This window comes from Xiphophorus hellerii, chromosome 22 (assembly GCF_003331165.1).
Source record: "Xiphophorus hellerii strain 12219 chromosome 22, Xiphophorus_hellerii-4.1, whole genome shotgun sequence".
In the NCBI taxonomy this organism is placed as follows: Eukaryota; Metazoa; Chordata; class Actinopteri; order Cyprinodontiformes; family Poeciliidae; genus Xiphophorus; species Xiphophorus hellerii.
This window is the reverse complement of record NC_045693.1, coordinates 26,942,228-26,969,327: the sequence shown is the minus strand read 5'-3', so window position 1 is coordinate 26,969,327 and position 27,100 is coordinate 26,942,228. Positions and strand designations below refer to the sequence as shown.

General features: G+C 41.7%; 1 protein-coding gene across 4 annotated transcripts in view; it reads right to left on the bottom strand.

Annotated features, from left to right (window-relative positions):
* The window catches only part of piezo1 (piezo type mechanosensitive ion channel component 1 (Er blood group)), a 70,529-nt gene that overhangs the window by 6,466 nt on the left and 36,963 nt on the right, over positions 1-27,100 (bottom strand). For 3 of the 4 annotated variants that reach the window (XM_032552625.1, XM_032552624.1, XM_032552627.1), the window contains 34 exons: positions 26,987-27,092; positions 25,660-25,841; positions 22,249-22,397; positions 21,965-22,123; positions 21,058-21,182; positions 20,467-20,630; positions 19,188-19,364; positions 18,947-19,072; positions 18,508-18,708; positions 18,205-18,409; positions 17,219-17,323; positions 16,224-16,380; positions 15,898-16,141; positions 14,833-14,929; positions 14,297-14,462; positions 13,834-13,923; positions 13,566-13,681; positions 13,400-13,468; positions 11,986-12,086; positions 11,763-11,907; positions 11,053-11,124; positions 10,187-10,359; positions 9,929-10,026; positions 7,664-7,798; positions 6,587-6,845; positions 5,264-5,452; positions 3,597-3,731; positions 3,176-3,479; positions 2,592-2,718; positions 2,295-2,442; positions 1,259-1,411; positions 1,067-1,128; positions 610-768; positions 287-434 (listed from right to left, as the gene is read on the bottom strand). In XM_032552625.1, the coding sequence (XP_032408516.1) occupies positions 287-434; positions 610-768; positions 1,067-1,128; positions 1,259-1,411; positions 2,295-2,442; positions 2,592-2,718; positions 3,176-3,479; positions 3,597-3,731; positions 5,264-5,452; positions 6,587-6,845; positions 7,664-7,798; positions 9,929-10,026; positions 10,187-10,359; positions 11,053-11,124; positions 11,763-11,907; positions 11,986-12,086; positions 13,400-13,468; positions 13,566-13,681; positions 13,834-13,923; positions 14,297-14,462; positions 14,833-14,929; positions 15,898-16,141; positions 16,224-16,380; positions 17,219-17,323; positions 18,205-18,409; positions 18,508-18,708; positions 18,947-19,072; positions 19,188-19,364; positions 20,467-20,630; positions 21,058-21,182; positions 21,965-22,123; positions 22,249-22,397; positions 25,660-25,841; positions 26,987-27,092 (5,046 nt within the window). The remainder of the gene's footprint in view (positions 1-286; positions 435-609; positions 769-1,066; positions 1,129-1,258; positions 1,412-2,294; positions 2,443-2,591; positions 2,719-3,175; positions 3,480-3,596; positions 3,732-5,263; positions 5,453-6,586; positions 6,846-7,663; positions 7,799-9,928; positions 10,027-10,186; positions 10,360-11,052; positions 11,125-11,762; positions 11,908-11,985; positions 12,087-13,399; positions 13,469-13,565; positions 13,682-13,833; positions 13,924-14,296; positions 14,463-14,832; positions 14,930-15,897; positions 16,142-16,223; positions 16,381-17,218; positions 17,324-18,204; positions 18,410-18,507; positions 18,709-18,946; positions 19,073-19,187; positions 19,365-20,466; positions 20,631-21,057; positions 21,183-21,964; positions 22,124-22,248; positions 22,398-25,659; positions 25,842-26,986; positions 27,093-27,100) is intronic. The other variant, XM_032552626.1, reaches the window with a different exon arrangement.

Sequence of the window (27,100 nt, the reverse complement as noted above, 5' to 3'; positions counted from 1 at the left end):
AGGATTTACAGGATTAAAGACGGTGAAACAATTAATGACAAACGGCTTCAGCAGGTCTGATTCTATCCAGCTTTAAATCTGTTGGAACTGCTTTCATTTGCCTCTCAGAATATGAAACACTGTAAAACATAAAATATAACCAGTTTAGAGCTCTAACAATGAGTTTGAGTTTTCTTTTCTTTGTCTTTGTATAATTGGGCATGGTTTTGTGAAAGACTTCCTTGAAAAATCCCAACCCTCTGACATATCTGACGAGTCCTAGACATCGAACTCTTCTGGTTCGAACCTTTTCTGTTTCCCGGCTGCATTTTATGATGAAGATGTTGGCATAAATGTCCTCGACACACATCCAGTCTGAGAGGGACAGGGTGGTGTCGGTCCAAACCCAGTCCATCACCGCACGTAGCTCCACCAAGAATGGAACGAGGCGAAACCTAGACACACACACACACACACACACATTTAAACCAACCCAGACTCGTTATTCATCACCTTGTCCTGCAAAATTCAAGCACTGGATTCAGTGATATGAATCCAAGAATATGAACCTATAAAGTCACATGTACAGTAGAGACGATTACGGTTGCTATGGTTGCGATGTTTCCATACCCTTGGAAGAGAAACAGGTTGAGGTGGTTGTATTTCTTGGTGAGGAAGTTGCCAAGGATACGGGTGGGGTAACCGCAGCGGATCTGATAGGCCGACAGGCCGAAGTAGATACACTTGACAAAGTACCAGAGCTGGGCCACAAAGTTCTGATTGAACATCCTACAGAAAGACGGACAAACAGAAGATATGTTCAGCTCTTTTATTTAGAAGGTCAGGTGATGTGTTCAGGGGGCGTGGGACTTCACAGTTTCTGGTCAAAGTTCTAGTAGTTTAGCCAACGTCAGTTTTTGTGGCGACAGCTGATGCGGACACTGCCAGTAGAACCTGATCCTGGACACCAGTCATGTGATCCAGTCAGGACTCACTGAGGTTTGTTGGTTCAAGTTCTACTTTCATGTCTGCACAGATCATTTTGTATGAAGCGGGTTGAGAGTGGCATAAAGTGATCGGACGTCACCTTTCCGTGACAGCAGGCAGGATGAAGAACATCCACAGATGAATTCCCAGAACCAGGATCACCTGGAGGAAAACAACGGCACCAGGTGAGCAGGGCGGACAGGAAGTGAAGGTTGAGCTCTCAGAGCAGTCAGCTGGCGGCTCAACAAGCAGCTTTCTGAAGCCAGTCGTGCTTAGAATGCATGACATGAACCTGAAAGATGAGTTTCCCCAGAACGGCCTTGCGCAGGTACAGAGCTCTGTCGATGATCATGGTGCTGAACTGGATGAGCAGCATCACCAGGAAGGCCTCGGGAACCTGGTCCTCTGATAGGGTGGACGCTATGTCTGCTGCAGCACTGTGCTTCTGAACAAGACACAGGATGAACTCAGGTTACTATCACAACATTTAACTTTCACTTGAAACGATTCAGATGGCAGCAGGATTGAATTTGTGCGAATCAAGTTTGGTTGCATTTAAGTTCCTGTCTGGTGCTGTTCCTTTGATACAAAAACAAACTAATGGACAGATTGAAACTCCACTCACATTTAGAAAACCCAAATGACATTTAGCAACCCATGGCTGCTGGAAAAGACAACCGTTTTGTTAACTTACCATCCAGAAACCACTTACTGCATTCTTGTTGGTTGTGCAGGAGGCTCTACTTCTGCTTTTCAAAGATGTAGGGTTGTGTAATTGTGCATGTTTGCAGCCATTTTCACATTTGGGTGCAAACATTGAGTAAAAGCCAGCAGCGGCTCATTTAGATTTAAACAGCTAAAACAGCTTATTTTTGTTGATACATTTTCTTATAGGACATGTAAAAAAAAAAACCCCAAAAAAACGTCCTCATGTTTCAAGTATAATGGCAAGAGCAACAGCTATAAATAAATGCTATTTGTACTTTTAATGCCATTCCGTTGTGGAACTTCAATGCAATTATTCCATGAAGAAACTGAAAAACGGCTAAAGCCAGCATTTGTTGTTACATGTTTATTTAAATACATTAGTTGGTTCTTCATCATCTTTAGCCAAAGTTATTAAAAGCCACTGTGGCAGACCTCTGCTCTAGAACCTCAGATTACTAAAATGATGGTGTGAAAAGAGGCAGCCTGGTTTCAGTGTATAGTGAGTACGTCTCAGTCTCAGCGTTGCTCTGTGTGTTGATGCTAACACTGAGTGCTGCAGCAGTTGAGGTAAGCGTCCTGGATGACTGTGTGTGTGGTTAGGTGAGGCAGTCGTCTCTTACCCCAAAGGCCCAGAAGCCAAAGATGATGATGACAAAGTCAACGACATCAGTGAGGAACATCAGGGCGTAGACATCTGTGGAGGCCCGGTATTTATCCTTGGTTATACTCCTAAAGAAACTCTGGGCCGGCTGCTTCACATTCTGGAACCTGCAGAGAAAAACACAACACGTTTGATGTTCACTGTCAGTTAAAATGGATTCGACCGAGCTAAACATGAAGTTACTGATTCGGTTTTAAATAACTGATGGCCACTACAGTAAAACTTTCTCACAGTGATTTTATATTGCATGTCTTACCCTGTTATGAATACTTGCTGTATCTTGTATCCCACAGCCATTAATCTGAGCATGGCCTCACTCTTTTTGTCTTTGGTTTTTTTCTTCCCTGGTTCCTTCACAGACTCTGCAGTCTCTGACAGAGACTCTGTTGTAAAGGAGAACAGAAAAAGAGCAATAATCTTGGTAAGTCATACAAGCACACACCACCTGTTAGGTTATCTAAGCTCACAGAGGGTTATGTAGAACTCTCAATGTCTTCTCTGCTGTCATACGTCTCTATAACGGTATTTTCAGTTAACTTTCTGAACTATTTCTACCTTTAAACTTACAAACAGCTTAAGTGCTGATTAGAAGGTTGATAACCCACAATCTGCTACAGGACGTCCAAGGTTATATATATATATTAACTTTATGACATATTCTGATAAAAAACTAGAAGAAACCTTTAGGGTGAGAGGTAAATCATTCTGAACAGAAGACAGTTCTTCTGGCATTCTGTTCAAGCAGCTTGGACCATAAAATGGTCTTGATGAACCAGGCCCACCAGTGTGGTAATGGTGTAGTTAATGTTAACACTGCAGCTGACTCAGGACGATACAAACCTTTGCTGTCCTGTTTTTTGGCTTTCTTGTTTTTTCTGCGGAACCGGATGCTGCTGTCTCTCTTCGGGACGTCCCCCGTCAACCGTTTGCTGTCCCTTTTCAGGACGTCCCCCATCAGCCGTTTGGTGTCCTTCTTCGGGACGTCCCCTGTCAGTCGTTGACTATTTCTCTCCCTCCTGTCCAGAACATCCACGTTGTTGTTCCTGGCTTCATGCTCGCCCCCCGGCCCATCAGGCAGCGCCTCAGCCGCATCAGGAGGTTGAATGGTGGCGGCGTCTGAGCTGGGACCAGCTTCTTCAATGTCCTGTGTCATCAAAAAAATTGTTTTTATTCAATGAAGCTCTTATCTCATGTTGGTTGATGTCTTCATAAGACGTAAAGTGACCAGTGGCCAGGTTCTTCAGGGCTGACGTTGCGTTACCTGATCTTTTCTTTTAGCGTCTTGAGCTTCCTCCTTCCTGCTCCCATTTTCCTCTCCTGCTGTGACATTATGTCCATCTTCTGATGACGCACACTGCTCCTCCAGTGGGCCCTCGTGATCCCACAGACCGTATTGCTGTGCACACACACACAAAAACACTGCCTTATGTAACAGAAGAGTCATATTTATAGGGCTTATGGTCAGGGTTGGGTCTTGACTCTTCATCAGGTCCACCTCAGCAGACCACTCAGCCTCCTGCTGAGCCCACACTACGTCTCCTCAGGTAGGAACTTTATTAACACATTAATTCATCTGGATAGCTTTATAAAGCTAACTCAGTAAAACATTCCCATGGCAACACCTGAAGCTCTCAGCTGTCTAGCATCTGCTCTGGCTGATGGGTTCCTCTACGGTCTGACTGATCCACCGTCCCACCCTGACGGTCACCGTCTCAGTGCTCACATGACCTCTGGCACTTCTACAACCTCTCCACTTTCATCCTTCAGCCATTTTTATTTCTGGAGCTTCTCTTGTTCACTCATCTATCACCACTGCCTTCGTCAGTCACCGTTATGTCTGATTGGTCTGGCTCTAGAGGTCCAACCCGACCCTGGTCCTGTCACTGTAGCAGTCTACCCATGTGACTCTGGGACTTCCTGCCCATGCCGGGTCCAGATGGTTCTGGACGCCAGTCCAGCCACTTGGTTCTGTCTTTTCCTGCTTCCATCTTTCGTCCTGCATGTGTATCTTTGCTGGCCCTGGATCAGCTCCTGGTGTGAACGACCCCAGCCTCCACTGCTCTTAGCATGTAGCACCTGTTCCTGTGGCTCTGTTGGGTCTCTGCTCATCCGTCTACATCAGCACCCTGTCTTGTTCAGCGTCAGGGAAGGGTTGCAGTCACCAGGCAGGAAGCATATTACACACTAGACATGTTTTACACACACACTCCTATGGTCAAATTATAATATTCTAACCTGCATGTTTTTGGACTGCAATAACCCAGGAGAACATGGAACATTTCAGTTTATATAGGAAGACCCTCAATCTGGGTCAGATTACGGCTTGGCATTTATTGTGTCATCCATCATTTACTGAGATAAATTTCTTATCATGTAAATGATTTTTGATTCATTGATGTCACAATAAATTCCCATTAATGATATTTGAAACCCTCCAAAACTGTTGGGATTGTTAGTTTTACTATTTTCTCCACTGCTCGCTCAACAACGGTGTCAATAAATATCAATACATTTGAAAATAGGATTAAACGCCGTTTCTCTGGGCGGTTTAACGTAACCGGTGTCCCGAAGAAACACATTACAAACGGGAAAGTTTTTCAAGAGCAGTGTGTGAGGGGCTATTATTGCTTTGCCATAAAGTCATAGCCATACAGTTACCTGAAAAAAATTTGCAATAAATAGTTTTATTGTCATTTTTTTAGAATCATTTCTTTTAACCTTTATTTAACCTAGTGAGTAATTAAGAAGAAATTATTATTTACAATAACAACCTGGCAGGGAGGGAAGAACACACAGGGAGATCAAGCAGCACCCTTTTGCAGGAAGCAAATCTACTTTTAAAAAAACATAAATCACAGCTTGACCAGTAATATGAAGGGACAGCTGTTCAGAGCAGGTGCGGTGCGATTAACGTCAGGATTTACTGACCATGAGGAGCGATCTGTGGAAGAAGAGAGCCAGCAGCTGCAGGAGATCGTATTTGATGTAGCTGTCGGTTTTCTCCAGGCCAAAGATGCGTGGTGGGAAGAAGGGCTTGTCTTCGTTCAGAGTCATCTCATAAACACTGTTCCACGGAAAGAACCCGAACTGGAAGATGTACTTCAGCACCACCATGGCCTGGGAAGAGGCGGAGCAGCACAACGGTCCCGTTAGCTCAGCGGTACATGTGAGCTGTGCATCACAGACACTGATTCTCATCAAACAATGGAGAAAATGTCAGTGATTGGTGAACGGAAACGATAAACTGATGTCAAAACTGTTACAATCACAGAACTAGTCCATTTCTATAAGTAAGTTATGAATGGCGTAAATGACATTCCAGCAAATGGAGCTGATGGAGACTTTTTGTGTTGTTCTCTGTACGAGATTTTCAATAAGAAATTTATATCTTAAGTAATATAGTGGGCTCACCCTCCTTTAAGTAACAGTTCAGATCGTCTCCCAGTTTGGACTGTAACATGGTCAGCAGGAAGTTTACCAGAGCGCTTGTTGAGCACCTGATGGTATTTGTCTCTAATGGTGCTTAAAATAAAACTTGCTAAACACTTGGAGGCATGTTTCACTTCATCCACCAGAAAGCCAAGAAGTTTGGCTTTGCACACAGTAAAGCGCAGAATTAAAACACCAAACCAGCAAAAAGCTGCTTAGCAGTTAGAAGGTTTTCATTAGACTTTTACTGAACAGGGTCTAAATAAGTCTTGACGCGTTTCTTGTTAAAATGTAAATTAAAATAGAAAATTTCAAAATGTACATTTAGCAGATGAATGACTCATATTGTATCAGACAAAAACTTCTTTGTGGGATAAAGATCATTTTCAATTTTCTCAGGCGTGTGAATTATTATGGACCTAACTGTTTATTAGCCTCTCATTCTCCACTGTAGTGATGGATCACTGTCAGCTTAACAACTTTCCATTCTGCTGTTTAGACGTAAGCATGCGGGTCTTCGAGTTCCAACATTTCATCATTACCTCCTTGTATAGAGAAAATCGTTTACTGCTCCACCTTACCGATCTGAGATGAAAGTAGATAGTTCTACTAACGGGTCGGCTCTGGCTCATTGGGTAGAGTCCTCCTGTGCTTTATTGATGTGCCCCTGGGCAAGGCACTTAACCCCAGGTTGCCTACTGATCTGTGTATCTGTGTGTAAATGTGTGTGGTTGTGAGTGGGAAGGCGTGAATGTGGCTGAGCTCAGTCCATCCACCGTCTGACAGTGAACTGGCATTTTCCCAGTTCCGATGTCAGCGTACCTCTGTGTAGACTATCGCTGTCATCCAGAAACTCTTGGTTGGTCTGGGAGCAGACAGCATGGCCCACAGGAAGACCAGCATGGGCAGGACCAGGGATATGACCGAGGCACTGACCACGTTGTTCAGGACCATGATGAAATAGCAGAGCAGCTCGGAGTTGGCCGACAGCAGGTTGAACACGGCCACCAGCAGCCTCAGCAGGCGGTTCTGGTTGTTGAAGAACTCTCTACTCTGCTCCAGCTCCTCGATGAAAAAAGCCCTGAGGAGGCAAACGGCAGAACACCATGACCACACGTCACAACATCTCATCGTCTTCATCAGAGATCCCTCATAAACTCACAACATCAAAGATCAGAGCTAAAATACACCTTATGTGTTGTTAAAGGGATAATATGTATTTTCCAGGCACATAGTGCCATTTTATAGCACAATCAAGTAACTATGTTACCTTCAGTTGTTATAAAACTCCTGTATATATCAGATATGACTGAAAAGAACATTGACTTTTTAACTTAAGGCCTTAAAATTGGGCCTCTGTCTTTTTAAAAACTCCGGCTCTTCCTTCAGGAAGTCATCACAGCTCTCCTCCATTAACCTTTTAACAACATTTTTGTCAGCGCTTCACTGAGACACAGTTCTCATGATGAGCTCAGCAGATGTGCAGTTCCACCAGGTGTTTGCTAATTGCTGCTGGCTAGTCTGAAGGAGCTGAGTGGGGGAGTCGGGAGAGAGGTGCTCTGTGAGGCAGAAGCTCTGAAGCTGGGAAATTAAGGTGGTGCTAGGTCCAACCAGGCGTTTTGCACTGCTGAATGGTTGCCATGGAGATTAGAGGATCTCTCAAACTTGCACGAAAGAATCAAGGCAACACTCCACGTATGTTTTTGATGAGGAAATAACATCGTAACATGACGCAAAGCTCAAAAGAGTTGATTTCACTTAATACTGCCTCTTTACCAATCAGCATTCTCCCCCTGCACATCACCCCGCACCTCTTGCATCGAGTCTGGTGTTGCTACTGCAGAGTCACTGCTGTCTGCTTTACAGAGAGTAAACATTCTCCATGGTCAGATGACTCACCTGTTGGACAGGATCTCACTGGCCGTTCTGGAGTGTCTGGTTTGTCTCAGCGGTTCTGGTTGTAGTCCCACGCTGCTGCTCAGGACGTTTTCAGTGAGGAGATTCCCGTTGCTGCTGCGCCTCGGGGTTTCCAATCTAGGTAGAGACACACATGTACATGTGAACACAAAGAACCAGAAAACATTTCAGAACAAACCTTTAAAGATTGACTTTCTTTCTATCCGTTAGTTTCTTTTTAGCTGCAGCATCTCAAGCAGACCCTTCTTTAGTACCAACATGTCGCTAGTCATGTCATAAGAGCTACATGAAGCTACACGACTAAAGCAAAGCACTTACTGACTGGGGTCTATGTGATGTTTTCTGAAAAACTAAGTTATTATTATGGAACTTGGATGTAAAGGTGAAAGCTTTAAGAATCTGGGCATAGGACTCTTATTTTGAAATAAGAAAGGAAGTAGTTCTTGAGTTGCCCTGCTGAGTTGACCAATAATGACGGCCTGTTGAACTGGCTCATGAACTCACACATAAACATTAAAGAAGCCTTCAACTGTATCAAATAAACCACATGTCCCTGTTAACCCAGTACCCAGGACCCGCCTGTTCAAGGTTCAGAATTCAAGGATTCATCTGTTCGCTGATTTTTTTTTTTTGGCGGATTGTAACTCCAAATTATTTGTGATTTATAATTCACAAAATCTTAGATTTTCTTAGAGAAAACTTAAAATACTCGAGAAAAGAAAAAAACGCAGCTTAGGAATCTGAAAAATGAAGACATAATGCTACTGAATAATCTGATTGCAACACAACCAATCATGAAGTGCCATTGACCTTCCTTGACACTGATTGGTTGAACCCTCAAGAAGGTTCCACTGTGTGTATTAATGCATATTAAGATGCATTTGGTGTTTGAACTATTAAAATGGGCAGTTGCGAGTGCTTCAGAGGATTCTGCTATTAGCAGGTGGCTGAGTTCGCTAACGCCAGTATATACAACGGTCCACTGTAGTGTATTGGATCTACACTACAGTGTAGTAGTAGTGCAATGGTCCATTACAGTGTAATGGTCCAGTATTGTACTGGACCATTACTAAAAGGCCAATATGTATCCTGGTTTGAAGGATCATACTGTTGTTAATGATCAAACATTCTGTCTTTTCAGAACTATATCAAAGATTATTATTTTTAACTTCTGTTTCCTTTCTGACAAGCAGTTAGGTAAATTAGTTTAACAATCTTAACCTGAGGAACTCCAGGGAAGACAAATATAACACTTCTAGAACAGAACCTGAAATCCCCGGCAGATCGTGGATGTTTTTATTACAGAGCTGGGGTCAACTGTTTCAAAGTGGAGTAGTTTTAGTGGAGTGTATTTTACAGAAACTGGATCAAAAACAAAACAAATAAAAAGGAAAGGCGCCGTTACTCTTGAGAATTAAAAGGAATAAGGTTGAATAGCAGCGAGGCTGTAAAAGCTGGCGTCATCTGCATTAGGAAGCATGGAGGATGTCATCACCTCGGTGACGACCCCGTGCCCTTCAGCCTCAGCTTCTGCCCCGAGTGCAGAGAGACCAACCATCTGTCCTCCTGAAACGGGATCAGCCCACCAGGTCAGTGGAAACACCTCTACTCTACAAGGAAAGACCTCAGGTCCAAAAATAAGAAGGCAAAGGCCAACTTTAGTCTGAAGTCATTTCTCCATTGGTGACACAGAAAAGTTGAAAGGGCATCAAAAGCAGCAGAGATGATCAATGACCCAGGAGCATGTTTCTGCCTGAGGCAACAAACACCTTCCAGGTTTCAACACGTCCCACAGATTCAGGCTCACTTTCCTCAAACAACATTCCTCCAAGACAGCATTCCAGACCAAGTCCTGGAATGCTTTGGTCATGATCTACTGAATGTACCCTATGACATCTTCACCATCTCCCTCTGAGTCCTAAAGACTCGCTGGAGCATGAAGGACTTTTTAGTCTGGTGGCAGAATGAAGATGTTCAACCCAAAGACTCCTTTAGCATCAGACTGAGGTTGGTGCTCCTAGAATAAGAACTAGTTTACATCAGACACAGTTGGGTCACCAGTTGAAGTCCAGTGAAACAGGTCCAGGACTCTCTAACATCAGCCTGAACGTACGACCTTTTCCTACTTCATGGTGCTGTGTTGATCAGTTTTTACCACAGTTACGGTTTGTGGCATGTTGAAACACGTTGACGATATAAATAACAACATGGAGGGTAAGAAGAAGCTATGGTCAATGTCACACTGACCTGCTTCTGGCAGCCTGTTCTGGATCCAAACTTGTGTTCCGACTGGAACTCTCACTGTTCTGGGACACCAGGTCTTCTCTGGACTCGGCTGTGTCCCGCTGCAGTAACCGGGAAGACACATATTCAGCCTTTGTGGGACAGACATTGTACAACTGTATAATTATTATTTTTTAAAGAAAAAAATGCTTGTGTTCCTTCACATTTTGGTCCAACAAACAAACCAATGTAAAGGAAGAAAGGTTTCAGCTCTGCACACACCTGCTTAATTTTGTGGATGATGAAGTAGCGTTCATTGCACAGGACCGTGGATGTGTCTCTGTACTGCTTCGTGAGCAGATTGAGCCACTGGGTCACTCCGTCCACCATGGCCAGGATAATGGCCCACAGGAAGCGCAGGATGTCCAGGATCTTCTGCACCATCTCTCCATGCACTGCAGCACACAGCAAAAAGCTCAAGGCCGTGTCCTAGCTCGGATGGTTCTTGCCAATTCAATGTCAATGTCAAGTTTATTTTACGTAGCACTTTTAAAAACGGATTAAAACGCCACCAAAGTGTTGTACCAGGACGTATGAAAAATATAAAATCAGATTAGAATTAAACAATGACAAGAAAAGAAGACTAAAACATAACAGCAGAGAAGTTACAGTATCAGACCTCAACTGAATGCCAACGAGTAAAAATATTATTGAACATGTGGAAATATTCCACATGTTCAATCCAGATACAAAAGTGCAAATATATGTTTAATTCAGCAGCAATGCAGGACGAAATTTTCCCCTAAGGTACAAAACTTTAAAGTTGTTGTGAATCATAAATATGACATTTCAGAAGACCAATTTCATCCCATTTTTTTTATTTCATTTTTGCGCTTATTGACAGCTCTGATTTGTCATAAGTTTTTACAAATATAACTACTATTATTATTCCTGCCTCAGAGATTAAGCATATTTAAAAATTATTCAGTAACTGCTTAGTGTTTGGTTAAACAGTATTTCTGCCCTAAAATAGCACCTGGTTGTAATTTATTCCACAGCTGAAGCCGACCAATGAGAGTGCAGCTACAGACTCTGGGCTAGATCCAACACCCACCAGATATGGATATTCATTGTAAATGTTTACGTACCAGACTCTTCCTCCTCAGGTTCCTCAACTTCACAGTTGTCATCGGCCTCCTCAAAAACTTCATCTGCACAAGCTACACACACACACACACACACGCACACACACACACACACACACACATGCAGACAACAAGAGAACAAGAGATTGATGAGCTTGTGCCAGTACAGCTGAGCTACTTTACCTGGCACAGTACTGTAGTTTAGCAATTCATCATAACTAGGAATGAGAAAAATGCTTCTTTTGTTGTTTTTTTAAACACAGACAGAATTACACACTTATTTGATAACCCTGCACCAGTTACACTGGTGCAGAGTACTGAAATACACCAATACGTTCACAAGTTTGGTCAAACACATAAAAACAACACAAGTTTAATTTGTTCAGTCGGCGCAATGAGGAGTTGAACCGTCAACGTAAAATAAAGAAAGAAATTGACAAAAACCGTAGGTCAACTACTTCAGGCAAGCATGTACGAAATAAACGGCAACAAATCTTTCAAATTGTTCAGAAAGTGCAACTATGAAATCTAAAGATAATGCAAAATAAATGATAAAGCATGATGTCACTCGACGCACAAATCATAGAATTAGACTGAATAGTTCTGCACTTATGGATCGGGCACATTGTTACCAATATCCATTTGAAGATCCATTTCAGTCAAATCCAAAGACTTTTAATAGATTCTAAGTTTCATTGGCACAAAGTTATTACCCTTCAGAGTAAGAGCCTCCTGTTGGGAACCTCCTCTTTCTGCTTTCTTTGACTCTTTTCTTTTGACAGCCTTCATGTGTCCCTGACGTCTCTGGCGTTCTCTCAAAGCTGCCTTCACACTCGTCACCCAGGCCTGGTACGCCAACTGGGAGACACGTTTCCATTTAACAGCTGCTAATTCATCGACATGCATGAACTATGAGGACGAGGGTTGGGTTCTGACCTGGCACGCAGTCTGAGCCTGAGGCTTCTTCTCTTCGTAGTTCAGGTCCTCTTCATCCTCGCTGTCAGACTCAAACAGGTAGTAGTCTCCTGAGTGGATGACTGAGCAGCAGACACAAACAAACTCACTCTGTCAGATTATACTGGAGGCTCTGGCATGATATACAGTACTAACTATTCTGTAAAGAAAAAAAAAAACTTTAATAAAATGTTATTTACCTCACCTTGCAAAAGTATTCATACTCCTTGAACCTTTTCATGTTTAGCCACACAACAGTCGTACACTTGAACTGGCTTTATTAGCATTTTATATGACAGAATTGTGGAGGATGAGCAAAATGATGTAAAATGATCTTTTTTTTAAATACAAATATAACTCTGGAAAGGAAGCGTGGCAGTGCTCTGTACTCTGAATAACTACATTCTGCTTTAATTACAGCTGGAAATCTGTTGGGCGTGTTTCTACCTGCTGTCCTATGTAGATGCTTGGACTTTTAGTTTCATTCGTGTTCTTGTTTTAAATGCATCTTTATCGTTTGTTTGGTCACATCTTGCCACTTTATTCTCCATGTCAGCTTATTTATTCTCATTCTTTGTGTTTGGGATGTTTGTTTTCTTTAAATGAGTGTTTCCTTGTTTTGTTTACCACTTTGATTCATTTCAGATTTGCTTCCCCCTTTTTCATTCTCTCTGCTTTCTCCTTTGGTTTTTCTCATTACCTGGCAGCTTGCTCCCCTACTGAAAATATAATATTCATATAAACATATAATTTCCCTCTGCCTGCTGTCTTCCCCAGCTGCCTTTCCTTCCCTCCGGTTCCCTGCAGCTATTCTTCACTGACTCCTTCTGTTTTTCCAAAACTTGGGCTACGTTTCTCTTTGTTGTTCTTGTAAATTTCCATTTGTTTCATTATTAATATCTTAATATCATCACACGGGCTTATATAAAGTTTTATACATTTTCTTTTCATATATTTATTATTGTTTTTCTTCTTTGGACATTAGTGTGGCTTATTCCAAATAATGTGTAGGAATGACCTGGTGCTGTTACATGTGAATCATCGGGGTGGGGGTAGGGGGGACTAGGGGGGCCAATCAGATGTCAGGGGGGCCAGTACCCCCCCCCCCCCCCCCCCCCCCCCCGCCCCCCTGGCTCCGCCCCTGCGTTCTGCGTTCATCTCGCTGCCTCCTGTTTTATGGACTCGGGTCAGAACTTTGAACACTGTTTGAACTTCTACAGATCGAAACGTTTGTCCTTCTTAATATTAATTCTTAGTAACTCCGTGTTGAGGTTTGAAACGAAAGAAAGAAATTGAAAACCAGTTCCAAAGTTGGAGCCAATTCACAATCATGCACTAATATTTATCATATAAAATAAACGCAGCAAAGTTTCAGGCTATGGATGAATAGAAGTACCTCCTGCGTGGTCGATCCACGGCTGGTACCAGTTTCTCTTCTTAGACTTCTTCTTGTCTTTCTGGGATTCTGGAATGAAAGGTTTACATGAGATTAAAGCCATTCAAAAGAATGAAACTAGTGACGCCATTTACAGAAGGTCGTAGAAGTGGTGGACTACATTTACCAGCTTCAGAGGAGTGGTCAGTGCTGCTTGAGGCGGCTTCCTGCGTTTCTGTGGAGACGTCACCGCTTTTCTGTCCATCCTTGTACTTTTGCTGCTTGGAGCGAATCCTCTGCATGCTGGGCAGAGGAAGAGGAAACGAAAGGAGGAAAATAAGAAAGGACAAAAGACGTTTTAGCATCAAGACCGTTTTAGTTTGCACTTCCAAAACTCCTGCTGAGCTTCATATCATTTTAAAATCAGTTTATCATTTCATAAAGAGAAAACTCACGACTTTTTGAGCTGCGACAGCGATTTCTTTTCGATCTGTTGGTGAAACTTAACGTTCTTCATGATGCTGGCTCTGAAGAGCTCAAACCCTCTGAGAGACAGAAAAGAAAAATGCCTGTTGGTACATTTCTTGAGTATCCACAGAAAATAATGACAACACAAACAAATAAACAACTGGGATTTCACAGTGAAGTGAAATCCTGCTGGCAAGAACACATTCTGAAGGATCGATAAACTTTAAACCCTAATGAACGTTTAACGCTGGAACCTGGAAGACATTTAAAATAAAGCAACAGAAACAACAAATAAAATGGATCTCTGTAAACTATATTGCCCTTCAAAAAATGTGAAAAGGTTCAAATGGTAGAAATGCTTCAGCCAGGCCCCGAGTGTTCAGCCTCTTAAATCCACGACTCTAGTGTCTGTTGAAGGGAAAGCTGTTCTGGGTTCACGCTGCGCTTTACCTCGACGCCTGCTTGGCAAACGCCTGCAGCTCTGTTGTCACATGCAGGAAGTAGAAACTGAGGAAGACTCTCCTCTGCAGCAGGAGGCAGAGCAGACACAAGCTGTCCCACAGAATGCCCGCTTCTTCCACTGGCAGACTGCACGTGTCGCCGCTCACCGCAGCAGCTGGGAGAAGAAAAAAAGAAAAAAGAACACGGAGAATGTGGAGAAAATAATCAGGAATCTGTCAGATTAATGCAAAACAGAAAGAACGTGTTTCAAATAAGACTTGGATTTGTAATTCAGAGTAATTATTTTCTAAATCCTCAATTCCCCCTGAGGCTAAATATTTTTTCATATGAATTCTAACTTTCACTTTAGGTAACCTAGAGATTAAGGGACTAGGTAATTTAGTATCTGCTTAACACCAACACTGTGTGTATAACCAGACAGTATAAATGGCTGGTTTATACCATGTATAATGTATACTGTAACCAGACTTTTATTCTGTCTGTTTACAGTATAAATGACATCAGGTGGTAAGTGAAGGACTTACGATCATAATATCCTTTAACTGTGCAGACCAGGCTGAAGAGCTGAATCACCCAACAGAACCTCGCCTGCATCTCAGACACAAACACACAGGCCAGGATCTGCAACACGCACACACACACACACACACAGACCGAGAAAGAAAGTAAAACTTAATTCAGTTTTTTATGACAGATTCTGAAAGGATAATGTAAGAACAAACTCTCAGTGCTTTGACTGCTTGCACTGGAGTGTACCTTGCACCTTTCATTGTATATTTTTGATATAGAATGACTGTAAATTAATTACTTGACTTCAGTGCTCCCACTGACTATTTAATAATTCAATATTTTTTTCCGTCAGAATTTCGAACGTCACAAACATGGTGAGGGGCCACGCAGAGCAGATAACAGACACGTTGCAACAAACTTAAGAACTAAAACCAGTGGTTGGGATCACTTAGCTGAAATGTTTTACTCAACCAAATAACAGCAATTCCTCCACCTTGCAGAGCAGCTGGGATGACTGCTGATGCATATTCAACACACAAAATCATATTAGATGTGTTTTACTGCCATCTAGTGATCAGATCAGATGGTTTAACAGCAAGAAGTGACTGAAACACTGTTAATGATGGAAGAGAAGATTATTCTGTAAATCAGTTTCATAATCGTGTTTGGCAATAGCAGCAACAATAAAATTATCTACATACCCCTAAAATGAGTTTCATTAATATTTTACTACTACTACTACTACTACTACTAATAATAATAATAATAATAATAACAACAACACTATAACCAAGTATGCCTGATATTGCTAATTTGCATCACACCTACTTTTTTCTCTTGCATACGGTAAAGTGGCATGAACAATCTTTAGGTAATTCAGTATCTGCTTAACGCCAATAACAAATTATTGTTATACCCATCCATTGTCAATCCCCAGCTATTCTTCCAGGGACAGGGGATAACTCTAATAATTCTAGTAAATTCAAGCAATAAAGCAATAACTTTCACAAACTTAAAAGTTAAGAAAACATCTCTCTAAACAGGGCAGACAAGGAGCAAACCAGAAGCTTTATACTCACAGATAAGGCATTCTTAGATATAATGACGGCCACGTTGTAGATGATGAGGCAGTCCCACAGCATCAGACGGACTCTGGACGGTTTGACCAGCAGCTTGGTTCCAAACAGCAGGAAAAAGAAGGAGGCGATCAGATAACCCAGTCCGAACACGGAGATCCGGGTGGCGCCTGTGATGAACACCATGGACAGCACGAACCAGAAGAAGTACCGAAACACCAGAACCTTCACCATGTCCAGATAACTCCTGCAGGGGGCGCACGGCGTCACGTCACAACAGATCCCGAGAAGTGTTTCCATTTGTGAACACAGAGTTCAGTAAACTCCACCTGCAGTTGATGAAGTTAGGCGCCGGGTTAAAGAGCTGGCCCTCCATTGGATCAGGCTCATCGGTGTTCTCTCCTGCTTGGACCATCCACTCCTCCTGCTTCTCACACTCAAACACCTTCCACTGCTGGGACGCACACATCAGCAGCAGGAAGTCCGCTGTGAACAGAAACAAGACGTGACCCCTCGTCCTCCTCATCCTCCTCATCATCAACCTGGAACACTGGCCTACTTCTAACAGATTCAGTTCAGTTGTTTCACACATGGACACTGAGAAAACTCTGAAGAATTGCACACATCTTAAGGTTAACGCTGCGGTATGTAACTCTTAGAAAGAATACATTTTTTTGCATATTTGTCAAAAGTGTCATGTTGTGACAGTATCTGATGAGACTCCCGGTCACAAACAACCAATCAGAGTCAGAAGGAGGGTCTTAGCGCTGTCCCTCAACCTCATGTTCTCGCTGCTAAATGTGCTAATGGCAGAGAAACAACAGCAAAACCGTTTATCCGCCGTCATTGGTGGCTATGTGAACCAGCATTGAATTCACAACAGGATGTGCTGGTAGGGAAAAGTTGTAGCGGTAGCAGCGATAAATGGGGGGAGGGGAGAGAGGATGATCAGCGCCACACAAGATTGTGATTGACAGCGCTAAAACCTGCCGCTAGACTCTGATTAGTTGTTTCTAATTAGCACTGAGAGAACTGGGAGGAGGCGGAGGAGCTCGATTTTTTTCAGAGATGATCTGTCTCATACCATACTGTGGCGACATAGTGACAGTTTCAACAAACGTAAAAAAAACGTGGTTTTTTTGTTGTTGTTAAAGTTACATACCTTTAAGGACTTTAGTACAGAAATATTCAGAATAACTGCTCAATTCACAATTACCATCAGCCATTAAAAGCACAAGCAAAGCAAAGAAATGCTTCTTAAATGAGATTAAACTCTATGATTTGCTCAGATATGAGTCGCTCCACACAGAGGCACCAAACCGACCCATCAGGTTTTTGGAGTTGGGCACGGTGTAGAAGTCGGGCAGATAGATCCATTTAATGAGCGCTGAGCTCATCAACAGCTGATTGTTCCACCTCCATGGGTAATCTGTATAGACACACAGAGAACAGGAGAAAAGGTCAAATCTACCAGACTTCAGAGGTTACAGCTGGAGGTTTCTGGTTCTGACATCCAGTACCAGAGTCTGGTTCAGATCAAAGTCCCAGACTAAAACTCAACTCCAAGCGCCTGCTGACGGTCTACTGTCTGGGATTTTATGCTGCATACAGACAGCTGCTGGAGGGAAAGGTGGAGGGTAAAAAAAAATCATCCACCCTCTGACAGAAGAGCAGAAAAAAATAGATTCTACAGAGAAACACAATTCTTAGATTTGGCAATTCTGAATTGATTCAAAATCCTCAAGAATTTGATTTTAGTCAGTGTCCCACCATGTTTTTGAGTTTAAAAATGTCAGGAACTTTGAAAATATCACCAGATAATCATGTGTTATTGGAAGACATTATAAACAATACCTAAACATCAACTGTAACATCTTAAAAAAATAGGTCAAATAAATATTAATCTTTTTCACCTCAATTGTTTTATCCTAATTAAAGTGTCCTGATTTTTTTTTTCTGTGACTTGTCACTTTACTTGATGCACTTGTTAGCATGTGGAGACAGGCAGTGGTTACACAGTTCCAGTGAAATAAATAAAGACCTCAGTCTCTGTATGTGTTCACATACTGACCACACTATGTTGCCATTGTTTGTGCTTCAAACAGTTTCACCGAAGCGACTATTTAAACCGTCCTTGCCATCACTGGTGAACAAAAATATTTAGAATACATAAACAAACTATTTTTAGCCTGGTGGGACGCGAGTAAAGTCTGGAGGCCCGCCAGGCTACTACAAGCCTGAATGGTCTTATTATAAAATTCATCCTGAAATGAGCAGAACCATCTGTTCTTCCATCCTCGGAGCACTCACCTATGCAGAGAGCAGGAGGAATGCCCACACACAGCAGGTACTGGTAGATCATGAAGATGGACAGGAAGAGGCAGTACTTAGGCCAGATCTTGGCTATCGCCGCTCGCCGCCGCCTTACCAGCAGGGCCACCATCCAGCAGCCATGGATTATGACCAAAAAGTTCATCCGCTGACCAATCACATTCACCGTCATCAGAAAGCATATCTTTTTGTAGGAAAAGGGGGAGAGTTTAAAGGATTAAAATGCATTTGAAGCATGACAGAAGTGCAGTGCAGTGAAAATGTGATGCGATAATGGCCCACCTCCAACCCAAACTTGTAGAAGGCGTAGTTGAGCAGGTACTTCAAGCACGGAACGAGGCCGTTGTCCAAAGTGTCTCTCTTTGCAGAGGGGAAGAGAGTCGGTATGGCGGGAGGGGATCGCAGCAGCTGCCGATAATGGTGAGCCTGGTGACGATATACTGTAGCCTCAAACACCAGCAGCATCAGCACGATCAGATGATTCTGGAACAAACATATGACAGACAAACCATGTCAGAATGACATCTGATGTTTGATCTTCCATTTTAGGCTGGAAGATGGGAGTTTTGGAAATGTTTTCATTCACACTGACAAAGAGACAGAGAGATTGTGGTTTAAGCACAGATCAGAGGAAGGATCCGATCTAATATTGATTATTTAAAGAATCAATGAATCCACAACACAACAGAATCAGTTATGGGGAAATGAGAATTGGCCTTACCTTGCTGTACCCCAAAGCAGTCGCATCTTTCCTTATGCCAAACCACTTGGCTGGATCTATAGGCTCCTTGTAAAGTGTGGAGTTCATCATCTCCTCTGGTAGGAGGTTGGTTGTGTTTGTTAGCGGCTATCAGAGATTAAAGACACACAGCAACATATGCAACTTAGAGCTAAAGCTTCAACAGAGAACAGAGCCAATGACACCAGGTTGCTGCGTTCATTGGAGCCGAGGTGTGTCTTACCATGCTACAGTTGCAGGAGTACTCGGTGGGGTTGACCACACTAAGTTGGTACAGCATCTTGCAGACGATGATGACACACACCCAGACCGTGGACAGGCACGATGCCATGGGCCTGAAGCGGCTAAACGGCATCGCCAGAGACCACAACACCACCAGAACCAGGTTCATCACCGATGGCTTCAGATGGGACAAGAAAGACAGCAAAGATTACGTCACACTGTCCAAGAGGAATCAGAACTTTAACATCATTTATATATACCAGAATACACAAGTTCCCTGCAGGGAATAAAAATACAACAAACAACTTCAAGGAATTTTGCAAACAACAGCTGGATGCGCAAGTTTTCATTTATTTTTGATTCCTTCACATGCTAACACTGTGAAACCCACAGTGCTATAAAACTGTCAGTAAGCTGTACCCTCACCCGGCATTTACTGTAGCCATCAACACGATGTGACATAATTCTGGGTAAATATTTGACCAATCTTCTCGGCAGAAGAAGTTGGTTTTCCGACATAAGACTAACTTTTATCGGTAGCCCACCAATTTGAAATCGGGTCGACTTTGACTAGGCCCTTCTAGAAGTTCACAGTTAGCCCAGGTTATCGTCAGCAAAGCGAGGTCTGATGTGTGTGTTCATCATAATGTCGGAGCATCCAACTGTGACATTCTTCTGTTAGTCCTTGGCAAAAGTGTTTGAATAAATACCAGTGTGTTACAAATTCAAATGCACTCAGATAAGGGTTATCACTCTGAGACAAAGCCACTTAGTACAGCATCAGGTAACATGACTCCGGTTTAAAACCCTGGAACAGCTACATTCTTAAGTGTTAAATTCCTCCACATATTTGCTGCCAGAGTCGCTCAGTGAGAGCACCTGATCTGGCCACGGTTGTGCAACTGCTTTCAGATAAAAGAGGAGGCACTTCTAGGTATGGGAGGGGAAATCCAAACTGCCTTGTTCTTGCGCTAAAATACATACTTTCACAATCCTATCATCATGCAGCACTCCCTTTTGTCGGTAACCGAGACAACGCGTATAGTAAACACTTGCACTTCCTTACATGGTCACTAGAGGTCGCCTAATGTTGCTGAGTCGACATATATCCATATTCCTCCATAAACAAACTCATCATGAGTCAGTTTAGAGTGAAGATGGACTCCAAGTATTATTTATGAGCACAGTTAACCTCACTGACATGTCTGGGCCACACAGAAACAGGATTTACAGCCTTTACTACAACATGTTCTCATAACTGTCACTCTCTCTATATTTACCTCTTCAAGTGCAACCCACACGGAGAAAAAGGCCACCATTTTGAGGATGTGAAGCTCCAGAATTCTCCAAAGGAACCCCTGGACTTTAGTAAGGATGTCGGTGAACTTCCTGGACAGAACCAGAATCCTGTCCATCACCAGGCCCCACTTAGTGGGAACCAACTCTGGAATGAGGGAGAAACTACCTTGAATACGGAGAGTCCTCACAGACAGGACAGAGACCATCAACAATCACGCCAGGATGTGAATTTGATGATTATTTATTTAGCATACAGAAAAATATGGTTCATTCATTCTAATAGCAGATTACAAGGTCATTTATACATCCATACCAATATGATAACTGTAAAAGAAAATCGTACAGTTTAGCTCCAGTTGGTAATAGGTTTTCTAAGCTAAACTTTATCTTTTATGAAGAAAGTTATTTATAGTTCAGGTACCTGGATTTTACCCGGCAACTGTAGCAATGATGTGAATACCATTATAAAAATATCTGTCACATGTGGGGATTATACCAATAGAACCATACTGTAGCATAACAACATGCTGATTTACATCTCAAAATGCAAAGAAAAAAATAATTGTATTCACCTTCATCTTCAGATTCTTCATCATCTTCCACCAGTTCTTCTTCTTCTACTTCTTGTTCTTCTTCATCAGGGTTTACCCTCACATTACCAGAGCCGACTTCCTCCCTTCTTTCTTTATTCTTCCTCCTGGAGGCAGAAGATCTTATTAAAAAGATGTCTGATTGATCAGGGGGACCAAACATAAAGGTTCAAGCCACACTCGACCATTATAACTCCAAGTTGAGTGGGTGACAAAAAAAGGAAGATCTTGAAGTGAAGTCAACCCTTTACAATATTTGTCTTTGGTCGTCTGTGCTGCATCATCTACAGCTCTCTGGAGTTTGACTCCAGAGAGACAAACTGAACCTTCAAGACAGCAGCTGTGTGCTTAACTATTATTTGATCGATCATATCAAAGAAATTTGTATTTTACTGCCAAACAACATTCACTTTTCCCTCCATCTTTTCCCAATCCAGCAATCACAAAATCAACAGCACTTGTTTTGCACTATTGTGGAATTGTACTGCAAATTTTCTGCAAAAACATTTCATTCAAGTCACTGCAATTAATGTAAATAACATAATTGCAAAATCAGACAAAAAAAACAATACATTTTCAATCCAAAAACTGCAGTTGTATGTCTGCGCTTGGTGAATTTTTGTTCTTCATTCAGTGAAGTTAATCACAGTGAGAAGAGAATCCAGACATTTTACCCAATTAAGAGTCGTGATACTTTATGAAAATATTACTCAAGCAAAAGTAAAAAGTGCACCTTAGTAAACTAGGGCAGTTTTTGCCAAAAAGTTACTCAAGTAAATATAACTAGGTTAATGTAGCCACAACATATACCACAACTCTGCCTACAACATATAGCACTGCACACAGAGAGGTCCAGGAAAAGCCGGGCGGGCTGCAGCGGTGTGTGTACCTGTGTTTGGGGGTAACGTGTTCCAGGTCTGTGGTCTTCATGAAGGGCTTGTGGAAGTAGTGCAGCTGCAGGATGCAGGCCAGCAGGAAGAAACCCGGGATGAGGATGCTGGAGAAGAGCTCTGACAGAGCGAACGTCTCCAGGCCGACGGCCGCCAGCCTACAACCGGCAGAACATTCACCACATCAGCTCAGACCTTACTGGGTCAGTCCCAACACTCTAGATCTAAACTCAAAGGATGACCAGTAGCTGGGAGTATACAGCCCTGGAGTTTAAACACATACTGTCCATCTGTGAAACCAGTGAGGTTCTTCCAGTATTCGGGGAAGTCTTCAAACTGGTATGTGTAAATGGAGATGAGCACCAGCATGGTGTAGGCCACCACCAGCCACCAGAAGAGCTTCAGCAGATGTCTCCACAGAGAGTAGTACACCTGCAGAATGGGAACGAGGCTTTGGTTAGGAGGGGGAGGCAGCGAGTCTGCTTTCACCTCAGCATCAGAGTGAGACCTTCTAGAAACAAGGACTATAAAAATCTGCTTATGTTTCCAAAAGAAAGATTTGTGAATGAACCCAAAACATCTTCCCTGATCCAATCCAGACATCTGCTTCCTTCCAGACCACAGCCTGACTCCAGCCTGATAGCAAAGCTTCACGTTAACATGAGCAGATATGGAAATATCTACCGCTCAACTCATTCAAACAAATAAACTGTCGTTCTCCTCTACATAGATCTTACTACCCCCATTTATTTGTATTTTTGAACAAGATGGCAGAATGAAAATCACACAGATGAACAAGGAAGGCAAAAGACACAAGTTTTTTGTACCACAATAATCTTGACATGCCTGAAAAGGACAAGGAAGAAGTAAGAAACTTATGAACTCCTACCCCATAAACGCATACCATATTTTAAGATGCACCCTCATTAATAAATCTAATTTAAAAAAAGACATGAGTTAATTACTTTTCCATTTTTTTAATGTAACCATTATGTTACTAGGAACAATAATTCAGAACCAGATTTTATGTATAGCCATGAAAAGCAGGGCCCTCCAGAAACGCTCATAAATAAATGCATAAAAACAGATCAAACTACAACACAGAACAGCACACAAAGTAAATAAAGCAATAAATAAAGATGTGTGTATGCATACCAGAGACGCAGGGTGTGTATATATATGGTCACTCTGCAGGTCAGAGTGACCTGGGAGGGTCAGCAGGAGCAGCAGGGGCTCTCAGATGTTAAAGTGGTGAGTTCAGGGGCCTGGAGCCCATCAGAACGGTCTGATGTGAGGCTCTGTGGTTCCAACTTTCTGACACTGTTTATTATTTATAAAGCTTTACTGTGGACTAATAATCACCACCAGAGCTTCAGCAGATGTCTCCACAGAGAGTAGTAGATTCAATTAATCTATTAATTGAATGATAAATTGAAATGAGCTTGATCATTTCCATTTTAATGATTGACATTTTTTGAAGGGAAATTTTGTTTACACAGACATCATAATCCATTTTATTTATCTTTTCAGTTGTAAGTGGGTTTTGTTGGGGGGTTTTTTTCATTTTATTTAGATTTTTGTTTTTTTGTGTGTGTTTTATTGGGGATATTTAAAATGTCTACCAGTTCCAGTGTTAAGAATTCCTTAAAACATAAAAGTTTATTGATCTTTAAGAGGGTGAACATGTACTATTGTGCCATTATCACTATATTACTTGAAAATGGTCTCAAAACAGGTCTTCTGTGAACATTACAAAACTTAGACTCTAGATTGAAGCACTTCAATGTTGCTCAGGTCTTCCTCCAACCTGTTATCCCAGTAAATGTGTGTGTGTGTGTGTATGGTTACAGTTTGATGAGCAAAGCATGCAAACCACATAGAAGACACAACACATTACCTTTACTTACATTATGATCAAGATGTCATCAATAACAACAGTCTGGCAGCAGAAACAGTGGAGAGAGGAGTAAAAGCGACAGCATGTGTGACTAGAAAAACACAACATTTCGCATACATGTTGATTTTTATTTTTAATGCTCCGGCAGTCGAGCTCTCGCCTTCCTCTTCTTCATTTCTTGCCTTTGTGATGTATTTTTATAACTGCTCTTCTGGGAATATTCTGTTTTTCATCACTATTGGGGAACTCAGACAAAATTTTGTTTTCTTTCCTTTTATCGACTCTTGCAAAATGCAGACCGTACAGATTTTCTATTAACGCTGCAATAAACTAGAATAACGCCTGAAGTCCAGAGGATGAATAAATATGCAAATACACAATAGACTCAGTCTGTTTTGACTTGGTTGTTGTCCTTTATAGAAAATGAAGGAGAATTGCCTAAATTGCCATATGTTTTATGACAAAACAAAAAATAATAATGAAATTAAGGGAAGGAAAAGTAAAGTGATAATAATGCTGTGATGGAATGTTTGATGGTAATTTTAAAGACATTAATAAAAAGAAAATCCTGGGGCGCGCTGTGGTGGCGCAGGGGGTTAGCACGTCCCACGTTTGGAGGCCTTAGTCCTCGACGCGGACGTCGCGGGTTCGACTCCCAGTCCCGGCGACCTTTGCCGCATGTCTTCCCCCCTCTCCTCGCCCTCCTTCCTGTCTGCCTACTGTCGCAAAAAAATACGAGCCGCTAGCGCCGCAAAAACTCTTACAGAGAACAAAAGGGGGAAAAAAAGAGAAGAAAATCCAAGGGTCATCAGAGGTCAGCTCCCCTGCTCACATTTTTAAAAAAAATCAAACAAATTTGGAGCCAATGTTAATTGTGTTTGTGCAACAACAATTTTAATTTGTGCTGCTTTTGCTTTGAAAATATTGATGATGATGATGATGATGATGACCTCTGATGACATCAGTAAACTTTTTTTTTATTAATATCTTTAAAGTGATTGCAACACAAACCAAAAATTTTACTGCACAAACATTTGACACCAATTTAGTTATATTTGAATAACTTCACTCAGGTCCAGTCATTAAGCCCAGGCCTGTCACAATAAACAATAAATTAATTAATTGCATAACAAATTCAAAGAATCTCAATTATTTTCATTTGCTTGATTTATCGTTTTTCTCTTTTCTCTTTCATTTTTACCAAAAGCTGAATGATAAAAGTATTCGGTCTGGTATTTTGGTCTCAACTAGCCTCTTTTGAAAGATAGTTTTGTAGACAGAGACTTCATAATTCATTTTATTTGTTGTTTCTGTTGTTTCCTCTATTTATTTTGGATATTTCCAATGTCTTTCAGTTCCAGTGTTTAAATGTTCATTACAATTTAAAGTTTACTGATACTTGAGAACATGTTCTTGCATTATTGTGCCATTATTACATGAAAATGGTCTCAAAACAACAATATCATCATTTATCGCAATAAGTTGTGGGACAATTTATCGTCTAACAAATTTGTTATCGAGCATTAATTACGCCTCTTATTTGTCTTATCTTCTTGAAAATGTAAATAAGCAACAGTACTTGTGCCACCACAAAAAATAAAATAAAATAAAATACAACACCAAATATATACTTTATACATTTATGAGTACAGCTGGGCAGAGAGCCATTTGAAAATCTGCCACTGCATATTCACCACATACACAAGTTAAAAAAGTCCAGTAGCCTCATCAAAAAACGCAAAGACAGAATATTTGATAAGTTATGTAAAAAGAAAAACAACAAAAAAAAGTTCATACCTGATAGAGGCAGAGGCAGAGAAGGAAGAGCAGCATGTAGACGATCTTGTAGGCAACTAGTTTTCCAGCAAAGGAGACCATGATGAACATCCCTCCACAAACATAGATCCAGTATTTGGCATAGCAGCTCATCACCATCCCTCCCAGAACCTTCAGCACCGATTCACTGCCAGCGCCCAGTTCTGAGAAAGACGAGGGTCCAGACAAAAAGAGGCGACGGAAGGTAAACAACCAGCAAAAAGTAAATCCTCGTAAAATAGTTCATTTGTAACAGGAGGAACGTTTGGGGGAAAACTGCAACAAAACACGTCATCACTGATGATGCAGTTATGCGCTTGAGATGATGTGCAACAATCCAGCTCCCCAGCAGGGCCGGCCCGAGGCTGAACGGGGCCTTACGCAAAGTCTAGTTTTGGGGCCCACTTCACGTTCAGAGCAAAAATCACTACTAAGAGTTTCAATGCAAAATTAATCTGGGAGAGGAGGCTAATTTGCATAGCATTTACCATTTTACAAAGATTTAATTTCTCAGCCTTAAAAATGTAAAGTGGCAATCTGCATAGACGGCCTGCGCAGGCCGATTGCGCCGCTCTAGAGATAAATACTCTAAGCGCTGCAAAAACACAAAATCTCACCAAGGATTTTCAGTCCAGTTTCTAGTGCAACTGTCTTAGAACACTTGAAATAAGACAAAACTGATTTACGAGTAACTTTTCAGCAATACATCCGAGCTTGTTTTAAGTCAATAATTCCTTAATGTTGATGAAAAATTACAAGTTCTATTATTTCACTTATGACGAGAAACCTTTCCAGTGTTACAGGTGAAATAATCTGACAATGGAACATTTACTTTTTCATCAATATTAAGGAATTATTGACTAAAAACAAGCTCCCTGTAGCTTGCTGTAAAGTGAAAATGTAAGTTACTTTTGTCTTATTTTGACTGTATGAAGATATTTGCCATAGAAACTAGACCAAAATTTCTTTGTAAGATTTTGTGTTTTTGCAGTGAGGAGGCATAGAAACACAAATAGGCGTTGGCAAACATCGATGTTTCTATAGGTTTTGTTGCTCCTTTAGAACTTTGTCTGGTTTAATCACAACATCAGTGATCTCACTAGCCCTTAAGATGATGATGATGATGATGTTGGTCCATTTCTCATAAGCCCAACTTACATCAATTGCTGGTGTGATTACAAAACAGGATTTTGTTCAAATTTGGGTACAGCATGAATGAACAAAGTTTAAAGTCGGGGGTCAAAGTTCACATGATGCAACAGCACCCGGTGTGCGGGGTTTGTTTGTGTGTTTCTAGAACCGTCGTTACCTTTTGTAGTGACTTCCTGTAGGGGCGTAGACATTTTGCTCTTCCTCCTGAAGTTCTCCTTCACTGACTGACGCACCAGCAGCCAGAAGGTCAAGGTAAACAGCAACTGGGAAG